Here is a 25333-nt window from a genome sequence, read left to right as displayed (position 1 = left end):
GGATCCTACCGGGGCCGGCCCCGCGGCCGGGCCAATGAGCTCCCCGCGCCGGGGCGGGGCTGCGGCGAGGCCGGCCCGGCCGCAGACTGATGCAATCCCGTCGCCGGAGCGCTGGGGAGCCGCCTGCTGCACCAGCTGCTGCCGGGCCGGGCGCGTGGGGAGTCTCCGCTGCCGCCATGTCCGCGCTGCTCATCCAGGAGGCGGGCGAGCTGGCCCTCGGTGAGTCCCCGCGGGGCGGTGGCGGGGCAGCGCGGGGAGGCCCCGGCCCGGCGCCCCCGGCCCGGCCCGGCGCTGGGGCCCGCCCTAGCGCCCGGCCCGGCTGAGCAGCTCCGCGCCGCGAAGGACACGTTGCTCTAGAGTCGGTGTTCCTGGTAGGCGCGCTCTGGTCCCTCGCCTGGGGAGGTGCTTGGCCTGCCCAGGCCCCTCGTCAAAAAGGGCAAATCCCCTCGTGGGTCAGGCAGTGGCGAAAACACGGCCACCAAAGAGTAGGAGTGAAGGGTCGGTTTTCATCGTGGAGAGAGGTCAGGAGCGGGGTTCCCCCGGCCAGGGACCGGTGCTACCTAGTCCACGTATTCGTTAGCGATCTGGGGGGGAAGGGGTTAACGGGTGAGGTGGCAGTTTGCAGATGACGTAAAATTAATCGAGATAGTTAAGTCCTTGTCTTTGTTTTAAAGACTTTGGAAGTATTTCTTCACATAATGCACAGTCAACATGATGAACTTGTTGCCAGGGGATGGTGTGAAGGCCAAAAGTGTAAATCTGGTTTTGAGGTTTTTTTTTTTTTTTTTTCTTTTTAAAGAGAAGTTCATGGAGGATGAGTACATCAATGGCTATTAGCCAAGATAGGCATGGATGTAACCCCGTACTCTGGGTGTCCCTAAACCTCTGACTGCCAGAAGCTGGGCTTGGATGGCAGGGGATGGATTGCTCAAAAACTGTTGATTTCCTCTGTAGCATCTGGCACTGTCAGCTGTTAGAAGACAGGTTAATGTGTTAGATGGACCATTGGACTGACCTAGTGTGGCAGTTCTTATGAGGTGGCTGAAAAGTCCTTTCACAGCCTGCTGCTGGGCAAGAGGCACTGCTGTTGGAGGCTTGTGTATGCTAAAGAAGTGGGCACTGACCAGTGCTGGGTTGAGAGAGCTGCACCCATTTCCTAGTGTGTCTTCCCATTAGCTCCATCAGCGTCCTGATGCAGGAAAGGAGCTGTGCTAGACACCATCAGAAAGGCAGTATGTGATGTGTAAGGGATTAAATCAATTCCAACAGGCAGCATGGACAGTCTTTTTCCTTGGCTGCCATGAGGCAGTTCAGTGCTGGTTTGGTTTTTTTTAATTTGATCAATTACTTCCCCTATGGAAGTATGAGTCACTGTTGCATCATTGCAACTAAAAAGTTTGTCCTCCAAACATGCTCAGTTAATTTTTTACAACGTTTTAAGACACACTGTATCCCAAATGCTTTATTGTAATAAAAACTAAACATTCATCCCCTTTAAAACAAACAAAAAGGGGACTTCGATTTGAGTGACATGCTGGTTATCTTATGCTAAAACTTCCCTGGAATTTCTCAATGTTATAGATGACAATTTCTTAACTCAAAGCCAACCTGGGGGGATTATATATTAGACCTTGTGTTAGGGGCTTATTCCTTCACCCGCTTACTTCCCTGTTCCTTCTCGCATGAACAGAGAGCAACAATACCCGAAGTCCAGAAGGTGGAAACAATTTTGATGTTTATTGGGGTGAACTTCCAGCAAGCATGATTCCAGTTTCCTTCCTTAGTGTCCCCCTTCCCAGCTCTGACACCACAGAGCCTTACCTGTGTCCCTGTTCCCATTCCCCCTTTAGCAAAACATGATTCTAATTTCCCCCCCACTCTCCCCCCCCACTTACTGAGTGACTGCAGACTATATAGTAAAACTTGAGCTCTGCTTAGCTATACTTTAACCAAACATTTTCCTGAAATTTAACGAGCCAATCCTAACATACTGTAACATGATTATTTAACCAATTATATCCCACACCTTAATTAGTTTACACCCAGCAAAATTAATTATATAGCAGACAAAGAAACAATCACAGAACCAGACAGAGATGATACTGACAAACAATAGGGAAAATGGAGACTACAGTGATAGAACAACACAGAAATGAGGATTTCACATCCCAGCTATTGATAAGTGAGTTCTTGCCAGACAGGATGCTATCAAACTAAGTTTCCTTTTACCTTTTCTAGGCACTTCCCTTTCTCTGGAGGTGATAGGCCATTATCAGGACAGGATTGTATTCCTAACAGCCCAATAGCACCTTATTTCAATGTGACTAGTTTGGAATGTGAGGATGTGACCGTTCGCTTCCCAGCTTATGGCTGCCTCTGCTGCTTAGCCAGAGGCCTTATCCTAAGAACAAGGCCTCAGACCTTCACAGTAAGAGAAGGCCCTTACACCGGCAGACATTGATTTTGATTCTTTCTTTTATACCTCTATAACTAGCTAAGTGATAAGAATACACCTAAATTCTTAGAGTATAGGCCTTTGCAGACAGGCCTGAATATCTATATCCTAACTCCTTGTTCTAATAGATAAAGAGGAACTGATCACAGAACTAAGTTAATGGTAGCTTAGGTACAAGTGATTGTGACTTGATCACATTTATAATGTGCAAGCAGAATAAAGTCTAGACAAGTAATATATATACTTGGTGCTTTCATAGGGCCAATTTCACAAAGCTGAAAGCAATTATGAGTCAAATCAGCTGGGAGGAATAATTTAATTGAAAAATGTGAATGATAATTGGGAATCATTTCAGAACACTTTCGTAGATGCCCTAAAAAGCTACAATTCTGCAGCTGAGGAAGAAGGCTGTGTTGATTAAAAAAACAACCTGGTTCAGAGTGGAAGAGAAGGCAGCTGTAAAATAAATAAATAAGATAAATAAAATAAAATGGAATAAAGGGGAAGTTAATAGTAATGACTATAAATCAGCAGTTAGGAATTGTAGACAATTGATAAGGGAAGCCAGGGGACACAAGGAGAAATTTATGGAAAGAAGGAGTTTTTAAAATATATTATGAACAAAAAGAATCCTGACAACTGTATTGGTCCATTGCTAGCTGGAATTCTCAAAATAACACAGAAGAGACAGAAATGTTAAATAAATATTTGTTTTTTATTTGAACTTAAGAATTCCCATACTAGGTCATACCAAAGGCCATCTAGCCCAGTATCCTGTCTTCCAACAGTGATCAATGCCAGGTGCCCAAGAGGGAATGAACAGAACAAGTAATCATTAAATGATGCATCCCTTGTCGCCCCTTCTCAGCTTCCGGCAAACAGAGGCTAGAGACACCATCTCTGCCCATCTAGTTCTTTTTTGAACCTTGTTATAATCTTGGCCTTCAAAACATCCTCTGGCAAAGAGTTCCACAGGTTGACTATGCGTTGGATGCAGAAATACTTCCTTTTGTTTGTTTTAAACCTGCTGCCTATTAATTTAATTTGGTGACCCCTAGTTCTTGTGTTATGAGAAGGAGTAAATAACACTTCCTTATTTACTTTCTCCACACCAGTCATGATTTTATGAACCTCTATCATATCCCCCCTTAGTCATCTCTTTTCTGAGCTGAGAAGTCTCAATCTTATTAATCTCTCTCTGTGTTAAGTTGCTTGTAGTCTTAACTGCATATGTGCTGGTTACTCTGCAAAGACACCACTATTGAGTTAATAAGAACATAGGAATTGCCATGCTGGATCAGATCTAAGATCTGTCTGGCCTAGTATCCTGTCTCTGACAGTGGTCTGCATCAGAAACTTCAGAGGAAGGTGTAAGAAACCTCAATAGGAGGATGGGGATACTAGTCTATATCTACACTACAGAGTAAGCCGGGGGTTTGAACTACAGCTCAAGCCTTGACCCCCCCCCCCCCCGCCCCCCTTCATCTACACACAAATTGCACTAACCCTTGGCTTGGTCTCAGGACCCCACAGGTGTGGAGGGTCTGAGCCTGAGTCAAGCCAGGACCCAGGGTTCAAGCCCTGTTGCTTTGCAGTGTAGATGCTGTTCCAAAAGTATTCTACAGGCTGACTTTCTTTGTCCTCTGTCAGTGGTTTGGTGGACAGTCAAGTTTTCCCACACTGCATCACACACAAAGGGCCGTTGCTGCCACATTTTGGGAGGGTGCTAGGAAGTCTGAAGATGTGGGTAGTTGGACTCAGGCCTGCCTAATGCAGTGAAGACTCTGGAGCCCCAGCTAGGAACCAGGGTTCACCAGTTCCTAACCTGGGGTCGCAAATGAGTGTTGACACTCAAGCTCTAGGTTAACAAACCCAGGGTCTGGGAACTTACATTGCAGTGTAGACATGCCCTAACAATTAGAGATTCTCGTGAGACCTGAAACATGAGGCTTAATGTCTCTCCAGAAACACGTCTTCATTAATTATGGTGATGCTGAATATTCTTGATAGCCATATAAATATCCAGTCCCTTTTAAAATCTTGCCAAGTTTTGTGCTTGCTTTAAAATACCTGTATATGCTGCTCCTATATTACAGGAGAGATGTACGTTTCTGAACGTGAGGGCTGCGATTCTACTGGCGATGGAACAGAGAAGAAGCCTTTCAAAACAGCTCTGAAGGTATCTGCAGAAAACACACAGTCTATTTCAAGTCATGTTGTTTCAATTCAGGACAAACAGCCAATTATTTAGGGAAATACTGTAAACTAGTGGTGGACCAGATTTGATCTGAATGGCTTTTTAAGCAGCTGTTCTCTTTAAACGTAAATCATATATATCTTAACATCTGGTCGTCATTGATGTGTTTTGTAAACGTAGGATGTCCACCATATTATCTCATTGACAATCTGGCTTCAGTATTCTTATGATAAAACTGACTTTGCACTTTTTTTTTCCCTTTAAGGCTTTGATGACAGCAGGAAAGGAACCATTTCCTACTATTTATGTGGACTCGCAAAAAGAAAATGAGGTGATGTAATTTAAATGGATATTTCTAATTAAATGCGGTATTAAGGTTCCTATTTTTCAAGACACAAATAACTTCTTTCTCTTCCCCTCCTCCCCATATCTCACCGGATTCATCTAGAGATGGGATGCTATTTCTAAGTCACAAATGAAGAATGTCAAAAAAACATGGCACAGAGAACAAATGAAGAATGAAGCTAGGGAGAAGAAAGAGGTGAGTTATGAATACTGCCAAGTCAGCTCATTTAGAAATTAAAAATAAAAAAATCCATCTTAGTTCCCCTGAAAATGGCATATGCTAATCCTGAGTATGCTGTTATAGTGGTGGATGAAGGCTGTAGCAGGCAAAGTGATCAGTAGTGCACTAGTCAGAATTACAACCTTTAAGCCCACTGCTTGTGTGCCCAGATCGTTTAATTTCGCCAGAGAAGGGCAGAGAAAGTTAAATGTAATTGGCCCTATTCTGTCCTTGCATATATGGTTTGACTCCCATTGATTTTAATGTATATGTTAGTTAGTTGTTTTCACCTCATCAAGACAAGCAAATGGTCTGCGTCAGGGCTGGGATGAGTTTCTATAAATTTTGGATGTGAATGTGGATGTCTCTAAACTCCTCCAACCTTCTCTAAACCAGGTTAAGAGCACTTCTAGGAAGTGTTTCATGTCCTGGGGATCGCACCCATGTATCTTAGGGCAGATTTTTGACATATTGTAGCAGTGCTGAGATTGTATGTAAGCATTCATCTTTAGAGATGTACATTACAGTTCCATACTGCTGTCCGTGGAGAGTGATACTAGAATAAATAACCTGATTGTAGTTATCGTTAACACCAATACATGACCAATACGTCATTTATGGAAAAACTTCTTATAATTAGGCAGAAGACATTTTGCGACGAGAGAAGAACCTGGAGGAAGCTAAGAAAATTACTATCAAGAATGATCCCAGTCTTCCAGAGCCTAAATGCGTGAGTGAAATCTAATGGATAAGAAGCCCCTGTAACAATCTCTGACATATATTTATAAACAGCATGATTCTGAGGTATGCTCCACATCATCACCAGCTGTTGAAGACTACGATACTGTTCTTTCCTTGAGATTTTATTCTCTCTGGTCATTAGCATATCCTCATATGTTTCATCTCCCTCATGCACCTCACAGTTCACTGAGCCTGCTTGACTTTAATTTTGGATTCTCCCAGTACATATGCACCAAAGGAAAAGAGCCAGGCTGTACTTCTGTTTGAAACAGCCTAATAAGTTTTTGCTGTTTTTTTTAATTGCTAAAAAGACCCTTGTTTAAAATCTGCCCCCAACAGAAGAGCTTTTGCCATGATGGAGGAAATATTGCTGATTTGAAAAACATACATACTGAATAATATCCAATATGTATAGGCCCAAGTTCTACTTAATTACGTTCGTACAGCGACACTGAAGTCAGTGAGGTTTGGCAAGTCTAAATCAGAGAGGAATTGGGAAGCAAAACATAAACATTCTGCCAGATCGCAATCTTGAAGACACTTCTTACAGCATGTGTGAAAGAATTTTGCTTTGAGATTTCCACTCCAACATAAGCAAACAGTGTGCACAGTTGTACCAAAGTCAGTCTCTTGTCTTTCCCTGACCAATGCACTGTCGCAATTCCAAGTTGCAGATGGCTGGGGCTTTAAAATCTGTTAACCGATAACTAGATAAGTCTCTGAAGAGCAACACCAGCCTGCCAGTTGGAGAGTCAGCCTGACCACATGAGTGCCTCAACAGTGACTTTGCAATGGGATTCAATCAGTACCAAAATAAAGTGCATCAGAAAGTGCCAGTTACCTAAAATTCTAATTCATTATCCTCTCTCTCATTTTGACTTCTAACTGAACTCCTATTTTACTGAGTAGTTTTAAAAATTAGTGCAGAAGAGGCTCTTCAGACCTCCCGGTGAAGGAAAGCTGTATATTCAAGGTCTTTTGCACAGATTGATGTGGCAATTTGGTATATATTCAAGTATAAGTAATATCTGAGAGGCGAACTTTTACATGTGCTGACTGTTGTATTCAAATAAGATGTAAAACCAAATTCCTGATCACTTGTGGTCATTAAAGTTCCCACGTTGCTATCTGACAAAGTAGGACTGTTAAGCAGAATGTAATAACCTAACATGAAATTTGGTTAGGACATCAGAGGTGCTTGAACGCAAGCCTTTCTATTTTTAACTTGATAGGATATTCTTCCCTTGGTGCCCTAAACAGTCGTGCAGTATTGATGGGTGCTGTTCAATCCCTGTTGTGTTCTACCACGGATGTCTGTGCATTTCAATGGTTAGAAGAAGCTGTTTCTGGGGGCATATCCTGTATGCCCATGAAGCTGTAGAAATGAAAGGCACTGTCTAAATGTCAGTTTGTTATGATTTATCTCTGTGGTTCATTGATTTTAATCCATGCTTTACAGGTGAAGATTCGTGCTCTAGAGGCACACAGAGGCCAACGAGTGAAGGTTTTTGGCTGGGTCCACCGGTTACGTAGACAAGGTAAACAGTCCTTAATGTAGACAAGGTAAATAGCTACCCCTTAAAAGTAATTGAGTCAATGCAAAGAGGAGGAACAAGTAGTAGTAATCCAAGGTGTAGAATATAATAGGCCACATTCTGGCTCACCTTGCTCATGCTAGAAAAGCTGGGAGGTGCGTGAAAAATGAACAGCTTCTGTAGCACCTGGTAAAGCTGTCCATCCTAATCCTGGATCCGCTAATGCTTCATAGATGTCCTCTGTCAGGTATCCTGGAAGGATTGAACTTGATGTGACCTGGGGATCGGGCTGTGATGCTGGCTGTCCTGCCTTAACAGCAATTCCTATTGCATGGCATGCTGTGCAATCTGTTTCTTCCCAGAAGGAAAAACTTGAACAAGAGGGCTTTCTTTAGTTGTGGATGGGAGGGACTACATTTCCCACACAATAGCTGTAATTTGGGCCTTTATATTCAGCACCTGTATATAGCACCTCTGTATGGCCAGTCCAAAGGGCCTGGCCCTGAGAACATCCAACACTCCTTGTCAAATTATTGGGAGTAAAATCCTGACCCTATTGATATCAATGGGAGTTTTGCCATTAACTTCAGTGGAGCCAGGATTTTGGCCTGGCGGATTTGGATGTCTAACACCTCCTAGGATTAGGCTCTACATATGACTTCATCTTTCATTATCTTTTGGTGTAAAAAACACAGTTGTGTGGAAAGGGTTTTATCATCCAACAAATGGTTTAATGTGTAGTTCTGGTATTTATTAGTGATCATGAGCAATCCTTAACAGACAAACTCTGAAAACAAACTGCCTTGGTAATGTTTGCTGGGTGTGGGCCTGCTGAACTGAATAAAGTAATAGTTTTGTCTGACGAGTCTGGGTTTTTGTTTTTGTTAACTAGGAAAAAATTTGATGTTCCTCGTGTTAAGGGATGGCACAGGATTTCTGCAGTGTGTCCTGTCAGATGAACTGGTGAGTTGCAGGGTTTTATTCTGTTCTGCAGTGCAAAAGAGAAACTATCAATACCGAGTGTTGTTTCTTTTATATGCCCCACTTGAAAGGTTGACTTAAACTTTTCATAAAGGTTTAATGAATTAAACCATAATATGGTTAAGGGGTCTCTTTCTCACTCATACCACTGGAGTTTTTTTTCACAGAATGAGTTAACGATGGGATTATGAACCTTCTTTCTTTATCTCTGGACACTTGTAGAGTTTGTACTCTAGCTGTAAATTAAAATATCTTTGTCTCTTTTTCTATAGTGCCAGTGTTACAATGGAGTGATCCTCTCTACAGAGAGCAGTGTGGCTGTGTATGGTACATTAAACCTTGTTCCTGAAGGCAAGCAGGTGAGGGAGTTAGTTGCGGCTGTGAGTTTGCTTTTTTCCCCACCACTCCTCACCCACCCATCACTCAGTCAGATGGTACAATATGGCCCTTTTTGGGAGGGGCAGGGAAGGTGGAGGGAGCAGGGGGAAAGAACTTCTTAATTGATTTCAATGGGGATTGCTGCTCAAAAATTGGCTGCATGATATGGCTGAGAGAGAGAGAGAGAGTGTATGTTGTGTGTGTGCATGGATTTGTGCTTGCGTTCGTTCTAACTGGGTAATATTTCTATTTTATCTTTTAGCTGAAATTGCATTTCCTTAGGGTACTAGTATGGTAGAGTATTGTCTTTAAATATAGACATGGCTTTAGTTTTCCTAAAAAGCAAGATGAATTTTTTTTTTTTTAAAGAATTGTTTTAGTGGTAATGTGGTGCTTCTCAACTCTACTCTCTAGCCGAGATTTGTGCCTGTAGGCTCCCCTCTATGCAGGATAACCTGTGGGAGCATGGAGACTTTAATTTGGCCTTTTAAAAAAAAAAAAATTTGAGGGGGACACAAAACCACGTAGCCTGAAAACTGGCCTTTAACTGTGTTTGTGTTCTTTAACTGTGGTTGTGTTCTTGGCTATAAATTTCAGCATCATTTATAACTGCTGGAAATGTATAAAAATACAATAAGGTTGTAGACCAAAAACCATAACAGTGTTTATACCTTAGTGCCTTATAATTGATCATGTAAATTTGAGATTGGAACGATTCCATTAACACTTATGAATTCTTTCACATCTGAAGCTAGGGCCAGTTCTACAATAAGTAACTTCATAAAGGAGACCCATAAAAGGAGTTCAAACTGAAGCTAGGGCTGGGAAATTTTCCAGGAGTTCATATGGGGAGAGAAACTGGATGAGGATGATCCAAAGTTTCAGGATATCCTAAAATATTGTAATGTATAGTAAATATAACTCCCATAAAATGAATTAATAGTAGGACATTTGTTTTCGAATATCTTCTCAGTTGCACTTAGTCTAATTAATTCAGTTATAAAATGTCTTCTGCAGAATAAATATAAATCCATGTTGTAAACCAATGCTTGAATATAGTTTCCTGATGTTTGTTGGATTTGCTGGAGGGGAAATTCAGAGAATAAAAAACAAAAGAGAGAAGACTATTCTGATAGTGCTCTAAGTAGCTATTAAAGAGCCAACTTTGAAGAATCGTGAGGTTAGCTCATGAAAGCTCATGCTCAAATAAATTGGTGAAGTGAGCTGTAGCTCACGAAAGCTCGTGCTCAAATAAATTGGTTAGTCTCTAAGGTGCCACAAGTACTCCTTTTCTTTTTGCGAACTTTGAAGATTAGGCTGTTCAACTAACCACTAATGTTAAGAAAGAATGGGACAAATTCTGCCTAATTTACACTCCCAGCAACCCCATTGATACTCAGTTTTCTGGATTCTGGCACAGTCTACAGTGAGACTTTCAATTATGTTGTGGGCCCTTCCTGGAGAATAGTTATGTAGGGGTTTTGTTAGAAAGATGTTAATTTATTCAGAAATTTCATCATACAGTGAAAATGTATTTACTTCTGCACAAACACTTGTGTACATTTTATTGAGTCTAGAAAGTTTGGAAAAGGGGAAAAAGGAAATAGGGCCAAACAAGTCACAATCTGGACTGTCTACTCTCTGTTTCACTGAGTTTAGGAGCCATATTTGAATACAGTTCAGCAAACCTATTTCCAAAATGCACTTGCCGGCCAGTGTGTGAACATGGCCCAACAGTGTTAGACTTGTGTTTTTAAAAACCTGGGCTACAACATGCTGTCTGACAGTATCCACACTGGTGGCAAAAGAGAGTTAGAAACCTATTAGCCGGAACCGTGTGTTTAAAACCGGTTGTAATCCTCCCTATCACTCTGAGATGACAGACTGCATCCATAAGAGAACTTGTCTAAAGAACCCCACCCCAATTGTATTGAAACTTATAGCTGCTAGTATCAAGTTAAAATTATATTATCAGGTCAGAAATAACTTATTTTAAAAGCACAATAATATCCTTCCCTTTGTTAGTAATAATATCTGAGGATATTAAACTCTAACTTCTAACTATTTTTTGTGCTTTTTGTTTACTATTTATATTCATTAGCTCATTATTACATTATTGTCTCTGTCATTTTGGACAGCGAAAGCCAGATAGAATCAGAAAATGAAATTTTTGCCTTAGCAAATGGTATAATGTTTGGGATTATGACACTATAGCATATGCTACTTAAACTCCAAAATGGACAATTTGTTTCCTTTTTCAGCAGTTAGCTAAAATTAGTAATGGGAGGGTTTTCTGCTTTCATATGGGCGTGAAATTCAGTGCAATGTAGAAAGCTCAGAAAAGCCCCCACGTCCCATTCAAGACCTGGGATGAAATTCCTCCATAGTCTATATATGGTGGTCCTTCCACCATCATATGAGCAACTCCCATTGACTTTAGTGAGAGTTACATGTATCCTTCAGCAGGAGGAGACGGGACAAAAATATACAAAGGTCAGAATGCCTTAGATTCCTATCAAGGGAATGTACACCGCCTCCCAAATGTGGGTATTTTCATGGGAGTGGAGAGAGAAGGAGGGATTTTTCACTGTTTTCACAAGAGTAGCAGGCATTTGGGAACATTGACAAGATACCTCAGACCATGCAAGTTCTGATGATGAAAATCTTTTACACTGAGTAACTTTTTATTAATCAGCAGAAGCACATAATGCCACTGTAGTTAAATCAGTGGATCCCAACCCAGTCTTGGGTTGCAAATCATTTGTCTAAAGGTGGCATTGTTAAATTACAAAAAATGGCAATTTAAAATCATTGCCTTTCTCAGTAGGCCTTGAACATCTAGGGCCAAAACAGAGCTCTTAGCAACAGAGTAAGTTAGACTATCAAGTTACCATTTTTAGGTGACAGTACCAAACTTCTAATGTGTATGTTGTTTCTTATAAAACCCATAGGCTCCAGGAGGCCATGAGTTGAGTTGTGACTATTGGGAGCTGATTGGTCTGGCTCCAGCTGGAGGGGCTGATAACCTGATCAATGAGGAATCGGATGTTGATGTGCAGCTTAACAACAGGTATATGATGATCCGAGGAGAGAATATGTCCAAAATCTTCAAGGTGCGCTCCATGGTCATACAGTGCTTCAGGGATCACTTCTTTGACAATGGATATTACGAAGTAAGTATAGCTTTCTTTCCTTCTTCAGAGCCTCAGTGTAGCTTCTAGATATACTGTATAGACTTTGATATTGAAGTGAATTACACAAAAATTACTTGTCAATTAGGAGACCACTTTCTGACTGGTTTTATAGACGTAACTCTTAACTTAGTAACGAGCTTTTGTTTAACAGATCACTCCACCGACACTAGTCCAAACACAGGTTGAAGGAGGCTCCACGCTATTCAAACTGGATTATTTTGGCGAAGAGGCATACTTGACACAGTCATCCCAGCTGTACCTGGAGACCTGCATCCCCGCATTAGGAGACACGTTTTGTATCGCCCAGTCGTACAGAGCTGAGCAGTCCAGGACGCGCAGACACCTGGCAGAGTATGGGAATAATTGTAGTATAAGTATGCATGTGTTTAGAGAGCAAGGGAGCAGCAATCAGTCAGGAACAATAGGACTCTGCGAAAAGGAAGGTAGAGCATTATGTTAATATGCAAGGGGCTGACCAAAGCTACTTTGGAAATGTCCTATTCCCAAGATCAGTGGGTGGGAGGCAGAGCATTAGAGGAGACTTTCACTCCTCTTCTCCAATTTGTCCAGGTGGAGAATGTCTTTTATTGAGCTTCTGTTGTTGGAATATGCTGTGGATGCCATTGTGTAACTTGTGAAGGGAATAAGGTTATAAGTAGGGCTGTCAAGCAATTAAAAAAATTATCACAATTGCACTGTTAAATGATAATAGAATACCACTTATTTAAATATTTGTGGATGTTTTCTACATTTACAAATATATTGATTTCAGTTACAACACAGAATACAAAGTGTATAGTGCTCAGTTTATATTTATTTTTGATTACAGATATTTACACTGTAAAAACCAAAAGATAGTATTTTTCAATTTCCTCATTGCAAGTACTGTAGTGCAATCTTTTATCATGAAAGTTGAATTTACAAATGTAGAATTGTGTGGAAAAAAAAAAAAAAACAACCCTGCATTCAAAAAGAAAACAATGTAAAACTGTAGTGCCTACAAGTCCACTCAGTCCTACTTCTTGTTCAGCCAATCACTCGACAAACAAGTTTGTTTACATTTGCAGGAGATAATACTGCCTGCTTCTTGTTTACATTGTCACCTGAAAGTGAGAACAGGTGTTCACATGGCACTGTTGTAGCCAGAGTCACAAGATATTTACATGCCTAATGCTCTAAAGATTTATATGTCTCTTCATGCCTCAGCCACCATTCCAGAGGACATGCGTCCATGCCGATGACTGGTTCTGCTCGATAACAAGCCCAAGCAGTGCAGACTGACACAGGTTCATTTTCATCCTCTGATCAGATGCCACCAGCAGCGGGTTGATTTTCTTTTTTGGTGTTTTGCGTTCTGTAGTTTCCGCATCAGAGAGTTGTTCTTTAAGACTTCTGAAAGCATGCTCCACACCTCGCCCTTCTCAGATTTTGGAAGGCACTTCAGCTTCTTACGCCTTGGGTCAAGTGCTGTAGCTGTCTTTAGAAATCTCACATTGGTACCTTCTTTGCATTTTGTCAAATCTGCAGTGAAAGTGTTCTTAAAATGAACATGTGCTGGGTCATCATCTGAGACTTCTGTAACATGAAATATGTGGCAGAATGTGGGTAAAACAGAGCAGGGGACATACAATTCTCCCCAAAGGAGTTCAGTCATAAATTTTAATTAACACATCATTTTTAACGAGCATCATCAGCATGGAGGCATGTCCTCTGGAATGGTAACAAAAGCATGAAGGGGCATACGAGTGTTTAGCATATCTCGCATGCTAAGTTCCCTCTAAGCTGTGTGGCCGTGCGTCTGCCTATTAAGCACTGTGCAGGCGCTCAGGGCTGCAGCGGAGAGATGTCTCTCCCCAAGCCCCAGACCTGCTGCAGTGCCCCTTCTCCAGCCCCAACCCAGCCCGTACCTGCTGCGGCTGGGGGGACAGGCAGTTGGCCCTGCCGCAGCTGGGGGAGAGGCGTGTCCCTGAAATCCAGGTGCTGCTGCAGGGAGAGAGAGTGGGGGGGGGGCCTCGCTCCCCACCGTAGCCCCAGGGAGACCCACTGCACCCCAAACCCATCATCTCCAGCCCCACCCCAGAGCCTGCCCCAGCCCTGAGCCTCTCTTCCCTGGCCCCACCCCAGAGCCTTCACCCCCAGCCGGAGCCCTCACCTCCCACACCCAATGCTCTGCTCCAGCCCTGAGCCTCCTCCCACATTCCAAACCTCTCGGCCCCTCCCTGCCACATGAGTTTTGTTATGTGCACCAATATGGAGGTGATCACACATCACCTCCATATTGGTGCACATAACAAAATTCATTCCGCATGTGGGTGGGAAAAACTACAGGGAACACTGTTGGCATGTAAATACCTTGCAATTCCAGCTACAAAAATCTCATGCAAATGCCCATTCTCACTTTCTGGTGACATTGTAAATAAGAAGTGGGTAGTGTTATGTCCCGTAAATGTGAACAGACTTGTTTCTTTGCAATTGGCTGAACAAGAAATAGGACTGAGTGGACTTGTAGGTTCTAAAGTTTTACGTTGTTTTGGTTTTGAGTGCAGTTATGTAACAAAATCTACATTTGTAAGTTGCACTTTCATGATAAAGAGATTGCACTACAGTACTTTGTACGAGGTGAATTGAAAATTCTATTTCTTTTATCATTTTTAGAGTGCAAATATTTGTAATAAAAATAAATATAAACTGAGCATTGTACACTTTGTATTCTGTGTTGTAATTTAAATCAATATATTTGAAAATGTAGAAAAACATCCAAAATATTTAATAAATTTCAGTTGGTATTCTATTGCTTATCAGTGCAATTAAAACTCGATTTATCGTGATTAATTTTTTTGAGTTAATCACGAGAGTTAACTGATTAATCGAGAGCCCCAGTTATAAGTTAAAAGTGTAGGGAGGGAGGGGGCAAAATGGCAATTGGGATGAAATCCTCCCTTCTCATAGGGAGATTGTCTTCATTACTTAAGTCCTCTTGCTTGTGCATGGCTGATGAAAGTGGGGGAAGTGTCTTCATTCTCATGACTAATAGTGATGTGACCTTGTTCTTCAGATATACTCACATTGAAGCTGAATGTCCTTTTATGACCTTTGAAGACTTGTTGACCCGTCTGGAGAATTTGGTGTGTGATGTCGTGGATAGAGTTCTGAAATCGTCTGTATCAACCTTCCTATATGACCTAAACCCGGTATGTGGTGGTGTGGCAAGCAGTCCTGAATATTCACTTCTGTTTGGCAAGGAATATGACTTAATGTCCCTCAGAACCTCAGCCTAGCTTCCTTTGGCAGCATATTTGCACAGGGGTGAACAGAGCACAGTAGTGAGCTCTGATCATTTGTAAGACACTGAATGACATCAAAAGGAGTCCAGCCTCTGCAAGGCTGATACCTACATCATGCACGGATAGGGGTGGTGGTGGTTTATATCTTAAAGTCTCAGGATAAGCTGTTTGAATTCCAGAAGTGCCTAGGAGGCCCCATTCATGGATCAGGTAGCCTTTTATTTTGCTTAAAGTGAATTTGATGATGTATTACACCACCATGCATTCAGCTCTGGTTGCTACAGTTTCAAACTCATCAGAGTGAAATTGCATCTGGTTCTTTTCTCAAATTTGGAGACTCTAGAAACACACAAAGTCCAAGGATAATGTCCACAGAGTACAAAGTCTTATCTGTACTACAAGTTTTATTAAGCAATAAGTTACAATTACCCATGCATATAGAAATCTGACAAAAACCTATGCAGTAATTATAACTGTAGTCACACTCACATCCTCAAAGATATTCTAGGGTTGAGCAGACCTCTCAATAGATGATCGTTGCTAGAGGGATGGTTCCTGCTGGGACTTCCTGTGGGCTCGTCCCTTGGGTCTTCCCACTTTTACCCAACAATGGAACCCTCTTTTATAGAGTAATTCTCACCACACCTAACACATATGCATGAAGGTGTCAAACTCTTTCCTTTATCTGTACTTCCACACCCCATAAATATGTCCTGTTTTTCATAGGTTGTTCTTAGTTCCTCTTATTCTCATTAGCATCTATGCATACCATGTACTCTGTGGTCAGGACAGTCATTGAAAGATGTTCCAGTCAGGTGTATCGCGGTCTTGGACAATACATTGCTGTCTATTACAATCCATTTTTTTGTAATATCACCTCTTGGCACATCTTATTCAGTAACCTTGCGACCTTGCTGCCACAGGGTTATTCCCACTCACGTCAAGCGTTCTTAAGGCTATGGCCTAGTATGGCTAAGCTAAAATCTTATAGGTCTCAGCCTGTAGGCCTTGCTTTCCAGCCACGCTTTACTTATATACCTAATACACACTCGTCACTCCTAAATACTTATCTATCCTATACTACTTTATAATCCTACCATTTAAATCTATTAAATCTATAAACATTGATTATATATGAAATGGCATATACATTGACCATAACATCACATAATACAGTGATAAATGGATGATAACCTGAACTAATTGGTTACAGCCAAAACCCCACTGTGCTAGGTACTGTACAAATAGAACAAAAAGATTGGGGCAGAACAATCTAAGTATCTGACGAGATACAGGTTGGAGACAGACAGACAGGAAGCATGAGGAAACAGACAATATTATCCAGTTACTTGTGCGGTTTCTAAGCGGAGACACAGTGCTCAGTAAAGCTGGTTCATACTCCTCATCCTGTCTGCAATGACCCACCTTACTTCATTGTCTTCTTAATTTCCCTCCTACAGCCAGCCAGTCTCCTCTCAGTCACTAGCCAACTCATTCATGTTGTATAGAGACCAGAGCATCTCCAGTTTCCTTGGCTTGTTCTGATAAGCACTGCCTTCCTCCTACTTGTTTAGTCTCTGCTCAGGACCTGGGTTTGGGGGAGGTGAGATACAGCAAAGGCCAGAGAGTGTGGTCTTCCCTTAAAGAGGTGAATGTAGCAAGTCTGAACTTGCTGCAAGTACAAGTTCTGACCAGCCCTGTATCCCAGCAAATGGAAACTTTCTCTTGGCATAGTGTCCAGTAGTGCTATCTGCAGTACGCCTTGGAACTGGTGCTGATGTACCCAATGCATCCATGCACAGAGTGGGCCAATGGCCAGAGTGGTACTGTATCCTGGTTCCTGCAGAGAGCATTCTGTGGGTACAGAAAGCTGCATGTGGAGAGGGATAGATGTTCTGTGTGCACACACTCACTCAGCACCCTAGACACCACCAGGTATTTACCTAAGTCTCCCATAGAGGCAACTGCATTGCATTAGTACACACACCATCCAGGTAAGGTCCAAGAGCTGTAGAGGGAGCCTCATTGGCACAGCTCTTCTGGGTGGGAGGTGTAAGGGAGACTAGTGGAGGCGTGAATCAATTATTTTAAAAAATAATTAAACAATCCACTTTATTAAATCAATAACAACTAAAGTAAGTTTAAAAAAAAGCAATTCCTCCATGGTTTGAGTTGTTTCAAACAATTAATGGAGTAATCATACATTTACTATATAAAGAAAAGGAGTACATGTGGCACCTTAGAGACTAACAAATTTATTTGAGCATAAGCTTTCGTGAGCTACAGCTCACTTCATCGGATGCATCCGATGAGGTGAGCTGTAGCTCACGAAAGCTTATGCTCAAATAAATGTTAGTCTCTGAGGTGCCACAAGTACTCCTTTTCTTTTTGCGGATACAGACTAACACGGCTGCTACTCTGAAACCTGACCTTTTACTATATGTTAGCCCAGAACTGGTTTGTTGCCTCTCATATTCAGGCAATTTAAAGCATGATTCTATTATCAATGGATTCTTTGTCAAATTTGCTCTGTCTCAAAGTTCTTTCTAAGCATCACAAACTCTTCCTTGGATCTGAAAGCCCAGCTGTATTTATTCTGGCTACAGGATCTTTTCTAGTTTGTTTCAGGGGAAGAATCTTTATTACTAATTTGTTTAAAGCATGAGCTAGAAAATAGTCTGGCTTGCTCTTTCTAAGCCCTACTGGGGTAAGGTAAGCTTGTGTTGTTCACCAAAGTGAGCAGATAAGACTCTGAACACAGACAGGGAATAGATCTCCTGAGTAGGAAGGTGCTTTTTTTTTTTTTTTTTTTTTTTTAATTATTAAACCTGGTTACTTTCCTAACTCTAACTGCACTGCTAAAAGGAAATGACCTTTCAAACAACACTAATGTTTTCATGTGTGTCTCTTACATTGCAGAACTTCCAGCCCCCAAAACGCCCTTTCAAACGAATGAACTATACAGATGCCATTACGTGGCTAAAGGAACACGATGTGAAGAAGGAAGATGGCACTTACTATGAATTCGGAGAAGTAAGACCCTTTTACCCTCTATTCTTTTGATATATTAAGAGATTGGAGCTCAACTCTGAAAGTTTACCATACTTGTGGTTTCTTTCTAAATTTTGTGACTGGATCATAATGCAATAAATGCAAACAGTGATTTTTATAAAGTACCTACTGACTTCTTTTTTTGGTATGGCCTGGTCTTCTAGGTGTCTAAAGAGTAATGTTGATCAGTAGAGCCAGGATTTCTTTAAGTCAATGTCTTTGTCCTCCTGAATACTAGGTTTCAGAATCTATTCTCTGGTTTGAAGACATGTGGAGGGACTGTGGCCTTTAAGATGCTCTGAGCCTGAGGATCCATAGGGAAATCCACATGAGTCTTGGGTGGAGGAGGAAACCAAATGCAGACACACATCCCCTCTGCATGGCATTCCCTCATGTGTTGTGCTAACATTTTCCTCCCATTGCTGTGTACTACACTTCTGGTAGTGCAGGATAAGTAGAAGGACCGGATGCCACTGGGTTGGAAGGGAGCCTGCCTTGTGGGTAAAAAAAAAAAATAAAATAAAATAAAAATGGCAAAAACACATTATTTAAGATCAAAATTTGGATTAAAACTTTTGGTCAAAAATGTTTAGAAAATTGAGAAATTTGAATAAAATGTTTTGGTCAAATAATTGTATTTAGGGTACACTGAGGAAGAAAATTTAAAATGTAGGTTAAAAAATTGGATACATTGTATTTTGCTTTAAAAAAAAAAAAAAAAAAAAGTGGTCAAATTTGTATTTCAGTCAAAAAACCAAGAAATTTGGATCAGGAAAATTTTGTTATTTTGGTCCCAAAAGCTTTTAATCAAAAAGTAGAGAACTTTTGGTGAAAAGGTCCAACCTCCTTCTTGTTGTCTTTTAACTTCCAAACTGTATAGTACCTGTGCTTTTAGTTGTGGGGTATTTTTTCTCTCTCTGCCCGACTCCTCTCTGGATTTAGGGCCCTTTGCACCCTTTTCAGTGCGCAGCAAGGGAAACAAAATTACACTTTTGTGACCTTGACATAGTCTAAATTCTCAGAGGGGCTGTGCATCTGCAGCTCCTGGTGCAATCAGTGAAAGCCCCAGGTGCTCCATCCCTTTTCAGCACCTGGCTCTGAGTTTCTAGTGTCTGGTTTATCTTTAAGTTTTGCCACACAATGTGGCATTCTTTATTCATCGCAAATAAGACTGACGCTGCCTCTGGTTTGAATTGTCATGTCTTTGGTGCTGTCAGTGCCTGCCTTAACCCAGAATTGAGAGGGAAATCATGTTATATTTTAGATTTCTAATATAACTTCTACATGTATTTAAATCACAGGCAACAATGGAAGTGAACATTGACCCACACACATGGTTGTTACATTTGTCATTAATTGAAGAAGCATTGCTTGTATCTGTTGGAATTAGACTTAGACCTGGTCTACGCTACAGAGTTAGGTGAACATAAGGTAGTTTACGTCGACCTAATTATGTCGGTCTACGCTACAGCCTTGATTCCGCTGTAAGAGCCCTACTACACCGACATAACTCCCCCTCCGTGAAAGGTATCGGGCTTATGTCAGTTAGTTAGGGTGATGCGGTGCTGGAGCCGTGAAATTGATAAGAGAGACTGTTTTAGGCTTTCTGCTGTGAACCCCGTGCCTGGCATACAGCTTGGGCTCTCGCCCCAGGGCGAGTGGGGGGCTCCCTGTTCCCAGCCAGGCTAGTCCTCTTAAGTTGATGGAAGCACTGCTGGTGAGGATGTGCACCACTGGCAGAAGGAGGGCAGTGTGGACATGAAACACTGCAGCTGTAAGTTGACCTAACATAGGTTGACTTAAGTTTGTAGTGTAGATGTGCCCTTAGTTTCTTTACATCCTGCACCACTTTTTGCAATCAAAGGCAACCATTTAGAGAATGGTCATAAAAAGTGGAATTCCAGTCTGGATGAGTTTAAGCTGTGCTTTGATTTTGATGGAGTTGAGAACCCATGCTGGTGGTGATACATTTTTGTATAAAATAGATGAAATACTACAAAAAAGGGATATTTCATTGTAGTTGCATTTTATGTTAGATCATGTGAAACATATGTTACCATAGATTTGACTGTATGATACTTAATGATTATTAAATAAAGTTACTTATAGCAAAGGCAGAAAATATTAGCAATCTAACGAGTATTAAACTGTGCCTGTTTTTATTATTAATAGTAAAACTGCTGAATTGATTTTTAAAAAAAGCAACCACTTCTGGAGTGTATATTGCTAGGTGTCCTTCAACATTCCTTAGTAACTTCAAAGTTAGGAGGGTTTTGATGTAGTGGTACATATAATTGGTCTTTAACTGGTCATTCAAGATATTCATATATGCAATATATAGATCAAAGGAAGTGCTTAAAGAGTTCTTAGCAGTGAGACCTAATGCCCATGGAATATGTAGCACACCTGGGTTTCAGGGCCAGATAAAACTAGCTTCTGTGTAACAGTAACTGATCATCAGAAAGAACTCCACTTTCTTCTCAGTTTCCAGTCTGAGGCTGGCTTAGTTTTTCCTAGTGTCTTAGCTGTTACCCTCTGATATGTAGTGAATGTTCTGATGCAAAATAATTTTTTCCTGATTTAACATCTTGGAGTTTGATTAAAATTGCTTCCCCCCGCCCCCACCCCTGCCCAAAGCTTTCCTCATGTCTGTGTTATACTGTGTTCTTTGTGCCTGGCGTCTATAGGAGAAAAGTCTAGCGCTGAATTCAAGCAGTGTCTGGCCATAAATGTTAATAAAATCTTGTTTAACCTCAGGATATCCCAGAAGCTCCTGAGAGACTGATGACAGACACCATTAATGAACCAATCTTGCTGTGTCGATTTCCTGCAGAGATAAAATCCTTCTACATGCAGCGTTGTCCTGAGGATTCCCGGCTTACTGAATCTGTCAGTTTGTATCACACAGTATCCTTAGTTTCTTTCTGGGATTGGGAGGGTACTTGTGTGTGTGAATGCACAGAAAAATATAATAAATGACGGGGTGGGAGAGTCAAGTGGGATAGCTTTCAGTGAAATAATATTTTTGCATGTGTCTGTACATGGCTTGTTTGCTTTAAAAAAAGAAATATTGAAGTAACTGTATACCTGCCCTGAAAAGAATAAATGTCAGCCCTTGACTAGGGCTTTCGTTTAGTCTGATCACACACACACACTATATAAAGATAGTATTCAGTCTAATAGTGGGAGGAAAAGAACAGTCTTACGGTTAAAGCACAGGACCAGAAGTCAGGAGAGCTGGGTGCTATTCTTAGCTGTGTATGAGGAAAGATTAAAAAGACAGGGACTTGCTCAGCTCGGAAAAGAGATAACTAAGGGGGGATATGATAGAGGACTATAAAATCACGTGGGGAGAAAGTGAATATGGGAGTGTTATTTATCCCTTCACATAACACAAGAACTAGGAGTCACCCGATGAAAATAATAGGCGGCAGGTTTAAAACAAAGAGAAGGAGGTGCTTCTTTACACAACGCACAGTCATCCTCTGGAACGGGTTGCCATGGGATGCTGTGGAGGCCAAAAGCATCACTGGGTTCAGAAAAGAATGAGAGAACTTCATGGACGATAGGTCCATCAATGGCTGTTTGCAAAGATGGTCAGGGACGCAACCCCATGCTCCACGTGTCCCTTAAACCTCCAACTGTCAGAAGCTGGGGTAGGGTGACTGGGGATGGTCACTCAAAATTGTCACGTTTTGTTCATTCCCTCTGAAGCTTCTAGCACTGGCCATTGTCTGAGACAGGATAGTGTGCTAGATGGACAGTTGATCTGACCCAGTAGGGCCATTCTTATGTACTTGGATAAGTCAATCAGTCTTTCTGCTCAAATTCCCCTCCTGTAAAATGGGGCTAATAGGACTTGCCATCCTCCTTAGAGTGTGCCTGAGAAGTGCTATCATGCTAACCTTTTAAGCCTATGATTGTTTTGGGGTTGACCCCCCCCCCCCACCCCCGCAAGTAGCTTATATGTAATAGGTTGTGACCTCCTGTCTTGTCTGTTTTAGGTTGATGTATTGATGCCCAGTGTTGGTGAGATAGTTGGAGGCTCAATGCGTATCTGGGACAGTGATGAGCTACTAGAGGGTTATAAGCGGGAAGGTATTGACCCAACACCTTACTACTGGTATACAGATCAGGTACGTGAATAGATTTTACTCCCTGCATGTCAAATACAGAGGGTGTGGCTTTTTCAGATCATGCTAAAATGATAGTAAAAATTAATCTGGACAGTTTATTTTAGAGGGATCAGGACTTCTCTACCTTTTGGCCACTTGACCCATTGCATCTTGCAACTGGTTGCTACCTGTGGCAAGGTAGTTTTTAGGCTACTGAAATTGCTTTTGCTTGCTGCAGTGCATACAGCCTCTATTAGAGCTCCCTGCTTAGAGGCTCCAGTGCAGCCTGGAAATAGCTGGGCATGTGAGTGCAATTCCCTTGGAAAGTCTTCTGCCCCTGCTTTGCCTGTTTGAAAGGCAGTAGTTCCCCTTGGCAGCTTCCAAGTATAAAATATTTTTGCTGTCGGTGGACAGAAGAGTAATTTAGTCTATTGGAAAATGAACAGTCCATCAGCAGAGGTTGCAGTGGAAGGGGAATGGGGTGGAGAAGGACAAAAGGGCTGGAGGGGAGAAGTGTAGTGTAAAGAGTTGTCTTTCACCTTCCTCTTTCCCACTCCTTTCTTTTCTGGATAATAAATATCAGGAATCAGACTCCCACTCATTCAATGGAATGAGCCCATTTTAGTTTCCCCATTTATCGTTCAGGATATGAGCCCCCGAGTGTGATATTTATCCCCGTGTAGATGAGTAACAACAGGTTGATGCATTTTTTAAAATATTTCCTCTTTGCATTTTGTTCCATAGCGTAAATATGGCACATGTCCTCATGGTGGGTACGGCTTGGGCTTAGAACGCTTCTTAACATGGATCCTGAACAGGCATCACATCCGTGATGTATGTCTGTACCCACGCTTCGTCCAGCGCTGCAAACCTTAACCACTTCCTCAGGAGAAATTCAACAGAAAATCAAAGCAACTTCAAAAATCCTACATGTGAGGGGGGGGAAAACAGTGCACTATGTCATCCTACAGTCCGTCTAAAGGCAAGAGCTATTCCTCCTTGTTGCTTGAGCCATAAAGAAGTAGTTTTACTAAAACAACTATCTAATGTAGCAGGTAAAATTCTGCTTATTTGGAAGGTAACATCACTTTAAAAAAAAATCTACAGAAAAATTGCTGTTTTGTCATTTTAAAAATCTGGGTGGGGCATTGCAGCTTTTAGCTCACAGCGAAGTTTTCATATTAGATTGACATTTGAACCATGCAGTGTACAGTACTTAGCATGCAACGTTTATTTCTCCTGTGACTTTAACATTCAACCTATATGTATCCGAAAACATTGGGGCATTTGATTTTCTTTTAGAACATAAACCCAGTTTCTTTTATCTGCGGTTTGGGGGTTGTTTTGGTTAAATTAAAAGGCAGATCATTTAAAGTTACAAATACTATTGTGTATTAATATGAGAGTGTGCAGCAGAAGTTTATAAAGGTGGAATTGTGTAAACTGTTAGAAATACGATCTGAGAACATTTGAGCCCAATCCTTCGCTTACCCAAACAAAACTCACGGCAGTCAGTAGGAGTGTAGGATTGTGCGCATCATCCTCACACAAAAGGATCTGCTTTCTTTTGACAGAGTTCATTAATTTGGAAATGATGGCTTCAGTTTTGCAAGGTGCAGAGCACCCTCCGCTGCTTTTGATGTCTGCCAGAGATCAGTGGTCTACACCTTGCAGAACTGGGCCCTTTAACAGGATCAGCCATTGTACAGCCTACATGCTGAGATAGAACGAGGTGGATGTATTCTTAGAATGTTGTGTCTGGCTTCTCCTGTACACCTACATGTTTGAGTTCCCTTAATCGGTTGGTCACTGTTTGACACATAGGAAGAAAACTGAATTTTAAAGACACTGATACAATTTGATAACTTTGAAACTGAAATAGTTTAATTTCAGCATTATATGATTATTTGGATTAGTGTCCTTTTTAAGAGTATTTTAATCTAAGGAGCATATTTTCACAGGTCAGTAATGTCTTGTCTCCCAGATGGCTCTGTACTGACTAAAGTTTGGGTAATGGGCTCAGTGTACTGTTTCTGCTTCTCCTCTATGGATTCCCTCAATGATTGTAATCAAATATTACTTAATTATTAAGTGTTTTGAGCTGTCAGAATGCATTTTAATCATAAATTAGATAAATCTTACTGGAACAAATAGTAGGTGGATTATTTGAGACCTACTTGGATACCTGCCTTGGGACCTAGTCTGGACTTTTCATCTACACTGTATTTGTAAATTGTTAAACTTCACATTTCTGTAGCAAAACTTTGTTTTTCTTTTTAGAATTTTGCATGTTGCACACATAAATCAGTTCAATCTGCTAGTCAATAAATTTAGCATAACATACAAAAATGTGTTCAGGGTAATAACTTTTGGACTGTCCCCTTTTTGTACTTGTTCTTTTTTTCTCAACATACTCCACCCTGTCAAAGGACATGTAGACATGAGAAGACTTAGGAAAGTTTAACTGAATTAACTACTGGTGTGAACTGAAAGCACATTAATTAAAGTGCATTAAACCTACTGCTCTCGCTCAGAAGTAAAACGGCATTATTGCTTTAGCTTAATCAAAAGTCTGCAGCTGGCCCAGGTCAGCTGACTCAGGCTCACAGCCCACCGGTTCCGGGGCTAAAAAATGGCTTGTAGACATTTGCGCTTGGGTTGGAGCCTGAGCTCTGGGATCCTCGACCCTCACAGGCTCCCAGAGCTTGGGCTCCTGTCACAACAATTTTTAGCCCTGCAATCTGAGCCCTGCAAGCCTGAGTCAGCTGACCCAGGACAGCTGCGGCTAAGCTGCAGGGCCTTTATCCCCATGTAGATGTACCCTTTGAAGGCATTTA

The 25333-nt window shown here is 41.5% G+C and overlaps 1 protein-coding gene across 2 annotated transcripts; it reads left to right on the top strand.

Annotated features, from left to right (window-relative positions):
- Positions 1–38: 38 nt before the first annotated feature.
- Positions 39–24845, top strand: NARS1 (asparaginyl-tRNA synthetase 1). Of its 2 annotated transcripts, none has more exons than XM_037902579.2 (15): positions 39–219; positions 4552–4634; positions 4918–4983; positions 5101–5193; positions 5858–5947; positions 7418–7496; positions 8386–8456; positions 8747–8833; positions 11804–12025; positions 12198–12397; positions 15102–15237; positions 18250–18363; positions 21139–21270; positions 22386–22517; positions 23241–24845. In XM_037902579.2, exons 1-15 carry the CDS (start codon positions 90–92, stop codon positions 23370–23372), a joined length of 1767 nt encoding a protein of 588 aa, XP_037758507.1. In that variant the 5' UTR covers positions 39–89; the 3' UTR covers positions 23373–24845. The 2 variants fall into 2 exon arrangements, with proteins under 2 accessions (XP_037758507.1, XP_043402532.1); XM_043546597.1 differs by lacking the exon at positions 39–219 and adding an exon at positions 364–521.
- Positions 24846–25333: the final 488 nt, after the last annotated feature.

Source organism: Chelonia mydas, chromosome 5 (assembly GCF_015237465.2).
Source record: "Chelonia mydas isolate rCheMyd1 chromosome 5, rCheMyd1.pri.v2, whole genome shotgun sequence".
NCBI classification, from domain to species: domain Eukaryota; kingdom Metazoa; phylum Chordata; order Testudines; family Cheloniidae; genus Chelonia; species Chelonia mydas.
This window is presented reverse-complemented; position numbering and strand designations above follow the sequence as displayed.